We start from the raw sequence: 12,837 nt of genomic DNA on the forward strand, positions 1-12,837 counted from the left end.
TTTTAATTCAGAGTGATGCCAGAAACTGTTCTTGTGAAATTACCCTGAAACTTCCATGCAGAGAGTCTGTGCCTGAGAATACACTTGGTGCAGATCCAGGTCTTCCTGCAGGCGTTGGACGGTTCAGCTCCTCTCAGATCGGGAAATGTGAGAGAGAATAATCACATTTTTAAACATCTGTTTGTTTCACTGGTTTGTTTTCATTATCTAAACAAATCTCAAGTACATTCAAATAAAACACATGTATGAATGGTTAAGCTGTTTACTCACCGTCCAGTATTGGAGCCCAATATAAAGCCAGTTTAAAAAATGCCATTTGAAATGTTTTATTTTTTCTTCAAGAACAAAATATAAACCCCACCTCCAACAACCCTTTTATATAATAAGCCATTGTAACTCTTCAAATATTTACAAAAGATAGAAAATAAAACAAATAAATATAACCTGCTGCTGCTGCTGCTGCTCATGAAAAAACTGGTGCCATTAATCTCGTAACACTTACTCAATGTCTGTGGACCAATCCTGTAAAAGAACATTCACCCTTCATGAGAAATCACAACATCTCCATGAGTTTGAAATTAAGATTAAATTAGAAAATCTATTCAATTAAAATGAAAACAAGCCGGGGGTGTCAGCCGCTCTGCTGGCACGGTCTGTGGCTGTTATTGCTAAAGGAAATACAGCTTGATGTATGATGGACATGGAAGTGAAGCTATGTGTTGAGTCACTACAGTGATAAATACAGAGGAGCAGCTGTACATGTAAAAATCTGTCCAGAAATAAAGTTAAGATCATCATTTGTGTCTTGCAAATGAAAAGACAAAGTCTGTTATTATAACCAAGAGAATTGGTGCACACTGACCCCTACTGGTTACTCATGATAAAGACAAGCACAGACCTAATCACCCCTCAGAGGGAACTTTGAGGAAATACGATTAGTATTTAAACAAGAATTATACATAAAACTTCCCAAAGTAGACTTTGATACAGCAATTTCACAACTTTCCAAAGTTTAGACTCACTCTTCAAAAATATGTAACCTCAAAGAGTAAAATTATGTGACTTTAAGATGATCGGTTCATCAAACAGTCTCCGTTATTTAAATTGAAGCAGAAAGAAATCTTATGAGAGAACAGTGCAAAAAGCAAACGATGGCGTTATATGGCTTACTGATGTGAAAAAAAAGTTTCCTAGTGAAAGCAGGAGCAGCCTCGTAGTCTTGCGTCAATTTTTTTTCTTTTCTTCACAGCTTTCGAGAGTCCAGTCTTTTTTTTTAGGCCACAATCTCCATACCAGGTGAAGTGGCGTGAAACAGCACGGCGGTTCCAGAGCAGGCACTTCAGTACTACAGTCTGACTGCGGTTCGGTTCACTTCGTCGGTTAGATGGTATGTGTGTGTTTTCTGGCCGCTCCCAGGCCTTCCGTTTCAGGCACGTGCTGCGGTAAAAAGTCAGGTGACCCTTCAGTTCTCACGGTCATGAAACACGGCATCCAAGAGAGGACTGATCCTTTGAGGTATGATCCAGCGAGGAGCTCTACGCAATCCAAAGACCAGCCGATGAATCCAGAGTGTCGATCTGAGTGGACGTGATGAGATGTTCAACTGTTTCCTGAAATGAAACAGGAGAGGACATAATGAGTCAAATGTGTATATATATATAGAAACATTCTGGCATACAGGATTCTTTGTGTGTAAGATTTAAGTGATAAAGACTCCACACTCACCCTCATCATCAGAGTCGAATCCAAACAGTTCAGAGCAGTTCCTCTTCTGAACGTGACTCTGCAGCTCCTCGCCGTTCTTGAACGTAGCGAAGCACTTGGCACATCGTTGTCTCTGCGCCGCCGCCGAGACCTTCGCCTGCTCCTGGATGGTGACCCTTTGAGGCGTCTGGAGCGTCTCCTTCCTCCGTTTTGGCATCGTGATGTACTTCTCGTCCAGGTAAACTTCAGGCGGAGCGCGCATGTATGGCTTCTTCCCGTACTCGGCCAGGTTTTGTTTGAAATCCACGGCCTTCGAGCCCTCGTGTCCCTCTTGTCCGTTTGTTGAGGAGTACCCTCGGACTGTTAAAGCAGATTGTGGTGCGTCAGTGGAAGTTTTCTCCTCCTGGTGTGCAGAGCTCTCTGCTCCTTCTGCTTTCACCTCTTCAACCGGTTTACTTTTTGACTTCCTCGGCTTCTTTGCTGTTGATGGAACATTCGGATCTTTGCATTTCTTCTTGGTGATCTTTGTGCCTCCTTCTTTCCCAGCATCCTCTCGCTTCCTCTTTGCTTTGTTTGGGCCTACACTTTTCGGGGCATTAGATTTATTTGACTTTTTCTTAGTTGTAACCGTCTGTGTCTTCTCCACATCGGCAGCTGGTGGAGAAGTTGTTTCATTTGAGCTACCTGATGCATCAGCGACGGAGGATCCAGGGCCATCCATGGTAACATGTGAGGATTCTTCTTTTGGTTTTCCTTCCCCAGCAAGAGAGCTCTCAGCTGCTGCTTCAGACACCTCAGGTTTGGACTTGGATGTCTTTTTTAGAGGAGTTTTGTTCTCTGACTTTCTTCCTTTGACTGCATTTTTCTCCCCCTTCTTGTTAGTATCTTTCTGCTTCTTGTGTGTCTTACTTGAGTCTGAAGTTGCAGTCGTAGTTTTCTTTTCTTTCGTAACGTGCAGTTTCTTTGACTTGACTTTTTCTACTTGGACAGCGGGGTCAGAGTTCTCAGAGCTGTTCTGTGTCTCTTCTGTCTCTTCTGAAATCGTCTTTCCCTTTTCTTCAGCCGGACTTTCACCTGCTGCTTCAACCTCGACTGACTTTGGCTCTTCCACTGCAGACTCTTTCAGAATAACCACTTTCTCCATGATCTGCGTTTTGGCTTCACTCTCTCCATCCTTCTTCTTCTTTGACTTATCCGACTCTGAAGATGGAGAACGACTCTGGTTCTGATCGGGTGCAGAGCGTTTTTTCACATGATGCTGTTTCTTCATTTTGTTAATCGTCACCTTCTGTGTTTTGCTGGATGACGTGGTGGCAATGGACCGATTTAAACCCTTTTGTTTCACATGATTTTTCTTGATCTGCTTGCTTATTGATCTCTTGGACTTGGATCCATCACTTGATCTCTCTTTAGTTTTCACATCTTCATCTGTTTGTTTCCGGCGGTCACTTGAGACCTCGGCTTCTTTCGCAGAGCTCGTCAGCTGATCCGTGCTCTTCTGATTCTTCTCCAGCATCGTTTCATTCTTTGCAGCAGTGGTAGTGTTTTCATCCGCTTTCCTCAACATGGGAGGACGCCCTCTTCTCTTCGGACCCTTCGTGTTCACTTTGACCTGCTTTTTCTTCACTTTGTGCCTCACTTTAATGTTGTGTTTGAACAGCGAGGATGAAACCACTCTCTGAGTTTTCAGGGATGATGGAGTTGTGACTTTCCTCAGTGTTTGCCTCAACCTCAGATTAGGACCAGAGGGATGTTCGGATGTGTCCTTGTTTGAGAGGTTCTTCAGGACGTGTGGCTCGTGGGTCTCCCCGCTCTCCTTCACCTGCTGTTTTAACAAAGATGCTCTCACACTGGTCTGAAGAGGAGGTCTACCACGACCTCTGATCTTACATTTATGTGTGTTTTGTCTTTTTAATTTATGAGAAGCTTTTACACTCACTGTCTTATTCAAAGTGGAAGCAGGTGCATCTTTTCGCTCATGATCTGGTTGTTTCTGATTGTGTCTGTCTCCTGTTGGCTCATTCGAGTCTGGATTAGAAGATCTGGAAGCATAGTGGTCTCTTTCATGAAGGTTCAGCGCCCAGAGACAAATAAATAGTTGCGAACAGCCAGGGAGGCAGCATGCTGCCTGCAGCGGACTGTGCTTCCTGGCATGGCGTCTCATTTCTATTCCAGTTTTGAACCTGATGGGACAACCCTGATGAGGACAAGGGTACCGAGGAGTGAGTCTGTGTCTCTCGACGTGGTGCTGAAAGTGTTCGAAGCTCCACAAAACCCTCATGCAGCAACTACATTTTCCGTTTCCAATACGGAAGGCCAGTTTTAAAGGTTTGACTTCCCCGTCGTGATCCTCGAGGGCGTGGTACAGGAGGGCGACGCGATTTTTGGACCGATCTGTAAACCAAGCACATCCATCCACAGGACAGCAGACTTTCTCCTGTTTCTCCATCTTTTTCTTTGAGATCTCCTTCTCTCGTTTTGTGGCTTTTTTCTGGACCTGCAGAGAATCCGTCTCCTTCGTTTTGGCTTCAGTAGAACGAGCTGATGTTGCAGAATCCCTGTCTAAATGTTGTTCTTCATGCAACCTTGGATTACCAGCTTTCTCACTTGTACTTTCTTGAGAGGTTTTCTGACTTGTAGGGAGCTCCTCAGAGTTCAAAGGGATCTTTCTCGGTCTGCCGAGCTTTTTCTTCTCACCGATATGACCGTTCACCTTGTGCACAGGACTTTTACTTCTGACAGGCGTTGATTTATTGTGTTTCTCCTCTTCTGGCTTGTTATTTGATCTTAACCTTTTGGATCCAGATGGAGTTGAATCAGGAGTACTCGTGGACGTAGGAGGAATAGTACATTTTCTTGGTCTCCCTCTGCTGCGGGGCACAGGAGGAACAATTGTGGGTTTGGCTTTGGAAGGGGTCTTAGCCGTGGAGATATCTTTGGATTCAGACTGCTGGTTATCTCTCGTGTTTTTACTGCATGCGTCTTTGATCCTCTTTAGCTTCTCGATGTGATCCGACAGGTGCATCATGGCGAGGAGGTCGTCCTTGAACACAGTCCGACAGAACATGCACTCGTCTTTACGATAATGGAACATAGCGTGTGCTACAACGCGGCTTCCCTTGAACACCTTTTGGCAGAAGGTACAGCAGAACTCTAGCCTGGATTCCTCCGTTTCTACAGCGTCAATGTCCTCAGTTAGTTCTTCATCCATATCCTGAATGCACACTTTATTCATGAGCATGTCAGAAACTTTAGATGCCCCGAGCTCTTGTGCCGAGCCGCTGGAGGTGGAGCTTAACTTGTGAGGAACTTTAGGCTTACCTCCAGCCTTGGATCCCTTGGAGGCACTGACATCTGGGCCTTGTGGTTTTTGATTCTCCATGTCTTGAGTAATCGTCTCTGAAGAAAGTTCAGTCACCATCTCTGTCACTAACGTCAGAGCAGATATGTCATTCATACAGTCTTGGTCTGCAGGTCTAGAGGACGCCTTGTTTTGAGTCACGGCTAACCCTCCAGGGTGTGTGTCCTTTTCACTAAGCTTGTGTTCTTTTGAGAGTTTCGGTGACATATTTGCGACATCCACGTCAGGAATGCCGTTACTGAGATTTGCAAGCAACCCTGGAGTGTCTGCTTTTGCTTGCGCTGCGAGGTGTTTGTCATTTTCAGCCCGAGAGGAGGGTGACACAGGCTCTTGTTCCTGCCTCTTAAGAACATCTTCAGAAGCTCGAGCTTTTGGGCATCCATCAGTGACGGTTAATGTCTGAGAAACCTCAGTGGAAGCTGTGGTTTCTGAAGTTTCTCTAACCTTGTGAGCTTTGGAGACCTTATCTAAACCTTGGGATTGGCCCTCTTTGCCGGCTGTCAGGGTTTGCGATGCGATAGTGACTTTCATCTCAACAGCAGAGCCTTCACAGAGCTCTTCTGAGGAAGTAATGGTTTTACCTTGCAGGAACTTATCCAACATTGGAGCTTCTGTCACGTCAGACTCAGCTGACGTCCGTGACGCATTGGTGTCTTTCATCTCAACAGATTTCCCAGAGAGCTCTCTGCCTGAGGACGTCTTTCGTAATGCTGCTTTTGTGGTTTGAGCTTGAGGGGTTTTCTCTAAAGTCTCTTTTACTTTTGTCCGAGTGACAATTCCACCTTTCGCGTCGGTGGCAGATTTCTCAGAAGGCTTCCTCTGAGGATCTTTTGGAGGACTCCCTTGCACCGAGGAGCGTGTGATTGTTGATACGGAGCCTTGCATCTTCAACCCGTTGCCTTTTCCTTTCTGCCGCCGAGCGTAACAGTGCAGCTGCTGTAAGAACATGGCTGGATCCCGCGCTCTGAGAATCACCTCTTTGCCGTTGACCGTCTTCGCCGGTTGCTGCTCGTCAGGAAGTTTCACTGTCCGTTTGTAAAGAAGCACCTGAGGAAAGCCTCTCTGTCTATGACACGTCTCCTCATTAAACGTACCCATCAGTTCATTGTCTGGCAAAGAGAGCTCCAGAATGACTTGTGGAGGGTTGGCCGGTTTCACACTGTCCAAACTTATTCCCTTCTGGTGTTTGCTGTTTTCCTTGGCTGTTAAATGAGAGTTCATGGAAGGTTTGTGTTTCACATTGTCCTTGATTTGACCTGTTTCCATCCTCTTGATGACGGAGGACTGGTGGTGCTTTTGATGCTGTTTCATCCTGGAAACGTTGTTCTTGTCGAGAGTTCCTGAGTCTTCCAGAAGCCACCTCGGTGTCCTAATTCTGCGTTTTGGTGGGTTCTTCTCTGAGTGTCGCGTCGTGCGTCTAACTTCTCCATTGTCTTGTAGTTTGTCTAGCTGCCAGAATGAACGCCGCAAAGTTTTAGAGGTTGCATCCCTCAAAGGTCGTGACCCTTGGTTGCCTTTCTTCTTTACATTGTGGTCACTGTTGAGGCGTGTTCTGCCGGGGCCGATCTTTAATCTCTTGGATGCTGCGTCAGTGTCTTCTTTGAGGTGCCGCTTCTTACATGACGTCTGAGACTTCTCTTTCTTACATAAGGATGTGCTTGGCCGGAAAGCAGAATCTTTGGTGCAATATTTAAGGATCCATTTGTCCTCCATGATTTCTTCCAGGGCGGCGCTGACCACCTTCTCGCTCATCAGCTTCAAACAGTTGGTCCGCAGCGTGATGAGGTTCCAAAACTCTGGGTCAAAGTACAGATCCTTCTTCAAAACCTAAAGAAAGACAGCAAAGAAAAAGTTATGATACAACACCACTGACTGTTAACATTTCACCATCATGACTCATGTATAAGATGCTCTACCTGCAGGGTTTCAAATCGAATGTGATTTCTGATGGGGCTGGACTCCACGTGGTACTCCTGATCGGGATGCATGTAAAGAAGGTAGACCATCTTGTAGGCCTCGACAGAGCGTTCCTGGAAGAAAACAAGAAGAGCGCACGCCCGGCACACCTCCAGGTCACTGGGGAGCAAGCCAGCGATGGTTTTGTAGATTAGGGACTTGGTGATGACATCACAGGGAAGGCAAGACTCCAGGGCATTAGCACAAAGCTCCACGCAGAACTGGACACCATCTTCACCCAGCTGGACACATACAGACAAAAGATTTTCAGTACAAACAGATCCACTCAATTCAGATATATGAAGAGAGACCTTAAAGAATAAACTGCATTTAAAATGTGTGTCCTACCTCTTGCATTATGGCTCTGATGAAAGGGAAGATTGAGTTGACATTGGAGGCAGATAGCATCAGCTGATGACACTCCTCCAGTAGAGCTTGCTTGGATGTCTTCAACTGGCTATGAAGTTTACTCCACACCAAGACCAGATCACTGCAGAGAAGAAGTAAAAGTTGTTCTCAATTCTTCACAAAGTGAGGGAAATTAATACAAAAAAGTAAACATTACATTAATGTGGAATGTAACCTACCAGAGATAAAACATGTCTCCCCTGCGGAGCTGCTGGGAGAGGAAAGCTCTGCACAGAGCGAGCAGAAACTCATCCTTCTCTTCACACTCCAAACTACAGATGATGTGAACTGCATCTTTGCCATTTAGGTCAGCCACCTGAAAACATAGGATAGTAAGAGCTTTGGTGCAGCCCTGTAGATCATCCTCACACTTAAAACTAAGGTATCAACACACAGCAGGCTGGAGAGAACATGTACAACATTTTGCTAAAACATGAGTAAGTAGTTAGCGTACGGTCCACCCACCTCTCTGTGTAGGCAGTCATGCTGTGAAGTTTTGAGAAGCCACGTGAGGTAGACCTGGAGGAAGAACAAGTGCTGTCCTGCTGCCGGATGCCGAGAACAACGCTTAGCCAGGGCCACGGCCTCACTGACCCGCTGCTCACAGGATAAGAGGTAGCGTACCCGAAGCTCGAAGAACACTGGCAGCTCGGAGCTGATGTACCCATCCACTGAGGGAAGAGAGAGAGGGAACACGTTGAATAGTGACTGACAGAAAGGATCAACTACAACAGCTTGTTTTAGGGAGAAGTCAAGGAAACTCAGAGACAACAAATCAGATTACTGTTGTGAGTACAAACCTTCGTTTTGAGGTAAACTGGACTCGCTGAGGATTGCCTGCAAGACTGAGCTGGCCCAAGGTCCACCGCCCTGAACCGAACGCTCCACCTGAAGTAAGTGAACATTCTGATGCCTTCCAAGGGCCAAATGACATTCCTGGAGGAGTGAGGACCACAAAATGTAATGTTTTATAAAGAGCAACGTGATTCTGTTTTACACTAATGCTCTGATTCTTTTCTTTTAAAGCTAAAATAAAACTTTATTATCCAACATGTCTTCTTACCTGGAATGTAACAGTGAAGTGTTTCAGCGGCTCCTCATGGAAGTCCTTCTGGTCAAAGAACAGCAGCAACTCAAAAACACTCCTGTGAAGAGATCCAAACAGTTTGGCCTCCATTAACATAACCCCTCTGTTATCAGTTTAGCCTTCCTCATGAATACATTCATGTGTATTTTAATAAAACTCTTGACTGTGTGTATGGACGTATAAATATCTCCTGTGGTAAAGGGGCAGAGGAATGCACTTATTCAAGAGGCTGAGGGAAGCCCTGAGGGAGCCGGACGGTGTAGGGTCAAAGCTGGCCGCATGCCAGGCCCTTTTTCTGTCTCACAGTGAGTTGTGGGAGCCAACAAACAAGATCATCTTTCAGTTCTATAAACATTGGCACCAGCTGTCCCCGAATATAAAAGAGCACTCCAGAGGTGGACGACACATAAACACAACTTAAGCTTTATTTACTGTACACGCGAGTATAGAGAGAGTCTTTGTATCGAGTTGATTTAAAATGGTTTCTCACAGTGTGTGTCAAAAACATGTTAATGATTAAAATGACTTCTTTCCTTTTCTCATAAACGCCCTGTATGTTTTCCACTGCGTGTGTGTGCTTAATGTTTTATGAGTGATATTAAAACAAGCCTATTGTGCAAAGTCAGCTCTTTGAGGGGGGGATAAACACTTTCATTCATTCACAATCAAACCAGTGAGTAACTTCTACTACCTTCAACACAACATGAACATCTGATTTCATTCATTTACAAGTTTGAAAGTGTCGTGCAAATTTGAGTATTTCTGGAGCAAACACAGGCCATAAAAAAACTCTAGGATCCCAGGACTTTACACCACTGTTGATTGATCCGTCATCGAGTCTCTTCAAAGCAGTGAGTAAAATCTGTGGCATCAACACGAGTGCTGTGTACTTACAAGGCCAGACTACTGAGTGTGTGGAGCACATGATCACAGTTTGGGGTGAAGAAGGAGGCGGCTCGAGTGAAGTATATGAGCGATATCTCGAGGATCCTGAGCTGAGGCACCGGCACCTGCCAGCGAGAGGTGTACTCCTCCACGAGCTGTGTGGAGACAAGACAAAATGAAGAAGAGTTAAAGATCATCCACATCAAGAACACCCCTGCAGCTACAACCGCCCCTTTACTCCTTCATACAATAACTACACTGTCAAATCTGTAATATGACGTGTCTGTGTTGCCCTCTGTTGGTGGAGACAGCAGGCATCACTCTCGACCACCAATGGAATCCCGTGAATGTCAACAATGATGCTCTCAGGCCTTTGTGTAAACATACGAGCGAGTACACAACATTAATGAAGGCCGTCACTGAAGTTTGGAGGGTTATAAAGCCACGCTTGTGAATGCAGAGTTCTTATAAAGCCTTGAAGTTGAACAGTGCGCCAACAGATTAGTGACAAATAAGAACATTTCTTCCACTAGGTTAATGCCCACCTGGCTGCGTTAAATACTTGATTCTGATTGGTCTGGCCTCCAAAACAACAGGGAAAACCTGATCACACATATCAAATCAATCCATTTTTATTTGGAGGGCATAAATCTGTAGATTGGTGGTTCATGGCGGGCCAATCAGCAGCACAGAAAAGAAGACAAGAAGAGGGAAGAACGAGCGGAGGAAAAGAGACATTGACCACATTGAGGAAAACGACAGAGCAAACACAAACTGCAACATGGACTGGTTGAGTGAGAAGAAAATGCCGACAGACACGAGGAAGAGGACCTTATAGAGGTGCTGGTAAGAATGTTGTTGTCATTTTCTAGCTTTATAAATAAATGTAAATCAATACAATCATCTTCAGGTCAACAGTTAGTTTCATTTATATGTGTCTGTGTTTATACATCTCATCACCTGGTCTTTTATCATCAAATATGCACCAGGTTTATTCTGCATCAACAGTTTTACTACATGGCAGTCATTTTTTGCATTGCACAGGTAATATGCACGTTGCCCATTTATATTCATGAAATGTATAAAACTTACTGAGTGTCTAATACGCTGTAAGAAACACTGGCTTATGAAGAAGCAAAGGGTTTCAGGAAATGCTTCGTCTGCTGCAAACATGACTCACTGCAGACACTGTCATGCTCTCTGCAGCTGCACTTCTGTCTCTTAGTGTGAACATTTTTATGACAATATGCATGCACATAACAGATTTATACCAGGAGAGAGACAGCAACAAACAACACACATGATTGACTACAGGCAGGAGAGGGATGACACCAAAGATACAAGGCAAGACATTTCATGTGTTTCTTTATATGTTATTCTTAATCACAGTCTAAATGCAAAATACTTCATGGGTGCTATTACACACCAACAATGCTCTACAGTATGGGTTTAATCAAAGACAGCAAGTGTTGGAAATGTAAAACAGAACGTATCCCTGTCATGGAGGAGCTTTCTGAGATATATGGATGAATGGTTAGGATGTGAACAGCCCAGATCACCCCAGCTGTGTCTCCTCAGGGACAGAAATTGAGTTAATCTAGATTTGGAATATTAACAACTGGTTTCATAACCTGGACCAGACTAATTCTGAGATTCTGGAAGGAGACTCATACTCCTACACAGACAGGAATTGCTGCTTTTGAGAAGATGTTGGGGAAATTAAACTGGAATGGGACGATATGGGACATATAGTCTTACATGTGCAATACTTTGTTTTCTACTCATCTTCTCAGTTCTGTTCAATGTTTTATACCTATGCTACAAGTCTGCACATTCCACCGCGTCACTGCTTTTGTAAATATTTGTAAATTCACTTATTTAGTTGCGTATATAAGATATGCATATTTTTAATTGCTAATAACTTTTTAATAATTGCTATATATGCTCTTGTTTACTTTGCTGCTGTAACACTTACATTTCCCTGTTGTGGGACGAATACAGGAATATCTTATCTGATGTTGTCATAGTCCATCTTATTTGTTTTGTCTTTGTTGTTCATTATTCTTGTTAAAAAGTAACACAATCAATATAGTTACTAATTATAAAAATTAACAAAATACAAAAAATCAGTCTAAATGAGGGAGACATGCACCAGCATGGATTCCCTCCACGTTTGCAAAGATAACCTGTGAATTTCGATTGTAATCAAAACACCAGAACAGTCATGTAACAATGCCAGAATATTTTTGATAACCTTATATCAGAACAAAAACTATGTTAATGCATGTATCTATGGAAAATGGGATATTTATGTGTTTTTGGGTTGTCATTTTTAATGTGATGCATTTTCATTCTAGGTTCTGTAAAAAATATATGTATTGCCCACCATTTTACACATTTTCTTCCTCTAAAATTGAATTTAATTCCATATAATCTGTGTAAATAAGGGAATCATGCCCCAGCAATCCCTGTTAACTCCCATTTAAATGGACTGCAGCAACAGACGTACCTTACTGGTGTTATTACTCTACTGTTACAGCATTAGGTAACAATTACAGGAGTGGGAACACACTGTGACACCACACATTTTAAAGGCCTCTCAGGTCAGTAGCACACAGACATGCCCTGGTGTTGTTAGAGGCTGTGACAGGTCAAAAAGTCACATTACAAGTTCGATTTTATGGTACATGTTTAGCAATGCAGACATTTAACACCAGGACAGTCTTTAATTCGACATTAGCCGACCTCAGCTGAGCTCCTTGGTAGTGAAATGCTCCTCGTTGTGTTGCCAGTGTGCACAGGAAGTTGTGCTGTCCATAGTTTGGTAAACATCGCCGTGTTAACTGGGCTAACTTTGGGCTAGCTTGGCAGCTGATTAGCCGTGTTAGCATGCTAGCAATGCAGTGAAGTGTGTGTTAAAATATCGTGTTAAATGACTCGAACGCCTCCATGTTGTCATGAAAATATGACCCTTGGTTGTTAGAAGGGATTTCTAGGAGGCGTTATAAGAGTGTTTCTGTTCCTAAGTCGAGTACGGACAAGCTAGCTGACTATGCTAGTGGTGTAACGGCCACTTCTGGGGGAGGGGAGTCGGCTCTGATAAACGCTCTTATCTTCGACAACAAGCCCTGAAACCAGCTTCAGCTTCGGTCCCTTACCTTGCAGAAGTCAGTGCAGAACGGTTTACTATCGGCTCGCAGCTCATCATTCGAGTATCGGCTGAACAAACTCAGTAATTGTCCCTCCAGCCCCTCTAACTCGTACACACTGCCCTCCTCCGCCATACTGCCTGTCTGGCCTCGCTCGTAGCTGCATCCACCACACAACACATCCTGCTCCGACGGCGCTGATTGGTCGCTGCCAACGTGAAGGGGGCGCTCCTTTCGCAACGCAGCGTGCACCGTACACAGGCGGGGTCTGAGCTCTGTAATTACAG

The 12,837-nt window shown here is 44.3% G+C and overlaps 1 protein-coding gene across 1 annotated transcript; it reads right to left on the minus strand.

The window, feature by feature from the left end:
* Positions 1-310: 310 nt before the first annotated feature.
* On the minus strand, positions 311-12,797 carry LOC117808450. Its single transcript, XM_034678206.1, has 10 exons — positions 12,560-12,797; positions 9,411-9,556; positions 8,493-8,574; positions 8,230-8,365; positions 7,895-8,100; positions 7,609-7,745; positions 7,370-7,511; positions 6,982-7,263; positions 1,726-6,892; positions 311-1,610 (listed from the first exon to the last, which is right to left on the minus strand). The coding sequence occupies exons 1-10, from the start codon at positions 12,683-12,685 to the stop codon at positions 1,600-1,602; spliced, it is 6,435 nt and encodes a 2,144-aa protein (XP_034534097.1). The 5' UTR covers positions 12,686-12,797; the 3' UTR covers positions 311-1,599.
* Between the last annotated feature and the right edge of the window lie 40 nt (positions 12,798-12,837).

The sequence above is a fragment of the Notolabrus celidotus genome, chromosome 24 (genome assembly GCF_009762535.1).
Source record: "Notolabrus celidotus isolate fNotCel1 chromosome 24, fNotCel1.pri, whole genome shotgun sequence".
NCBI classification, from domain to species: Eukaryota; Metazoa; Chordata; class Actinopteri; order Labriformes; family Labridae; genus Notolabrus; species Notolabrus celidotus.

Excerpts from the sequence above, each read along its gene's own strand:
- LOC117808450 (XM_034678206.1), bottom strand. The coding sequence starts at position 12,685 with ATGGCGGAGGAGGGCAGTGTGTACGAGTTAGAGGGGCTGGAGGGACAA. Across the intron at positions 8,366-8,492 it reads ACTTCACTGTTACATTCCAG|GAATGTCATTTGGCCCTTGG; the intron begins GTAAGAAGACAT and ends TCACTCCTCCAG. Across the intron at positions 7,512-7,608 it reads GGAGACATGTTTTATCTCTG|TGATCTGGTCTTGGTGTGGA; the intron begins GTAGGTTACATT and ends TCTTCTCTGCAG.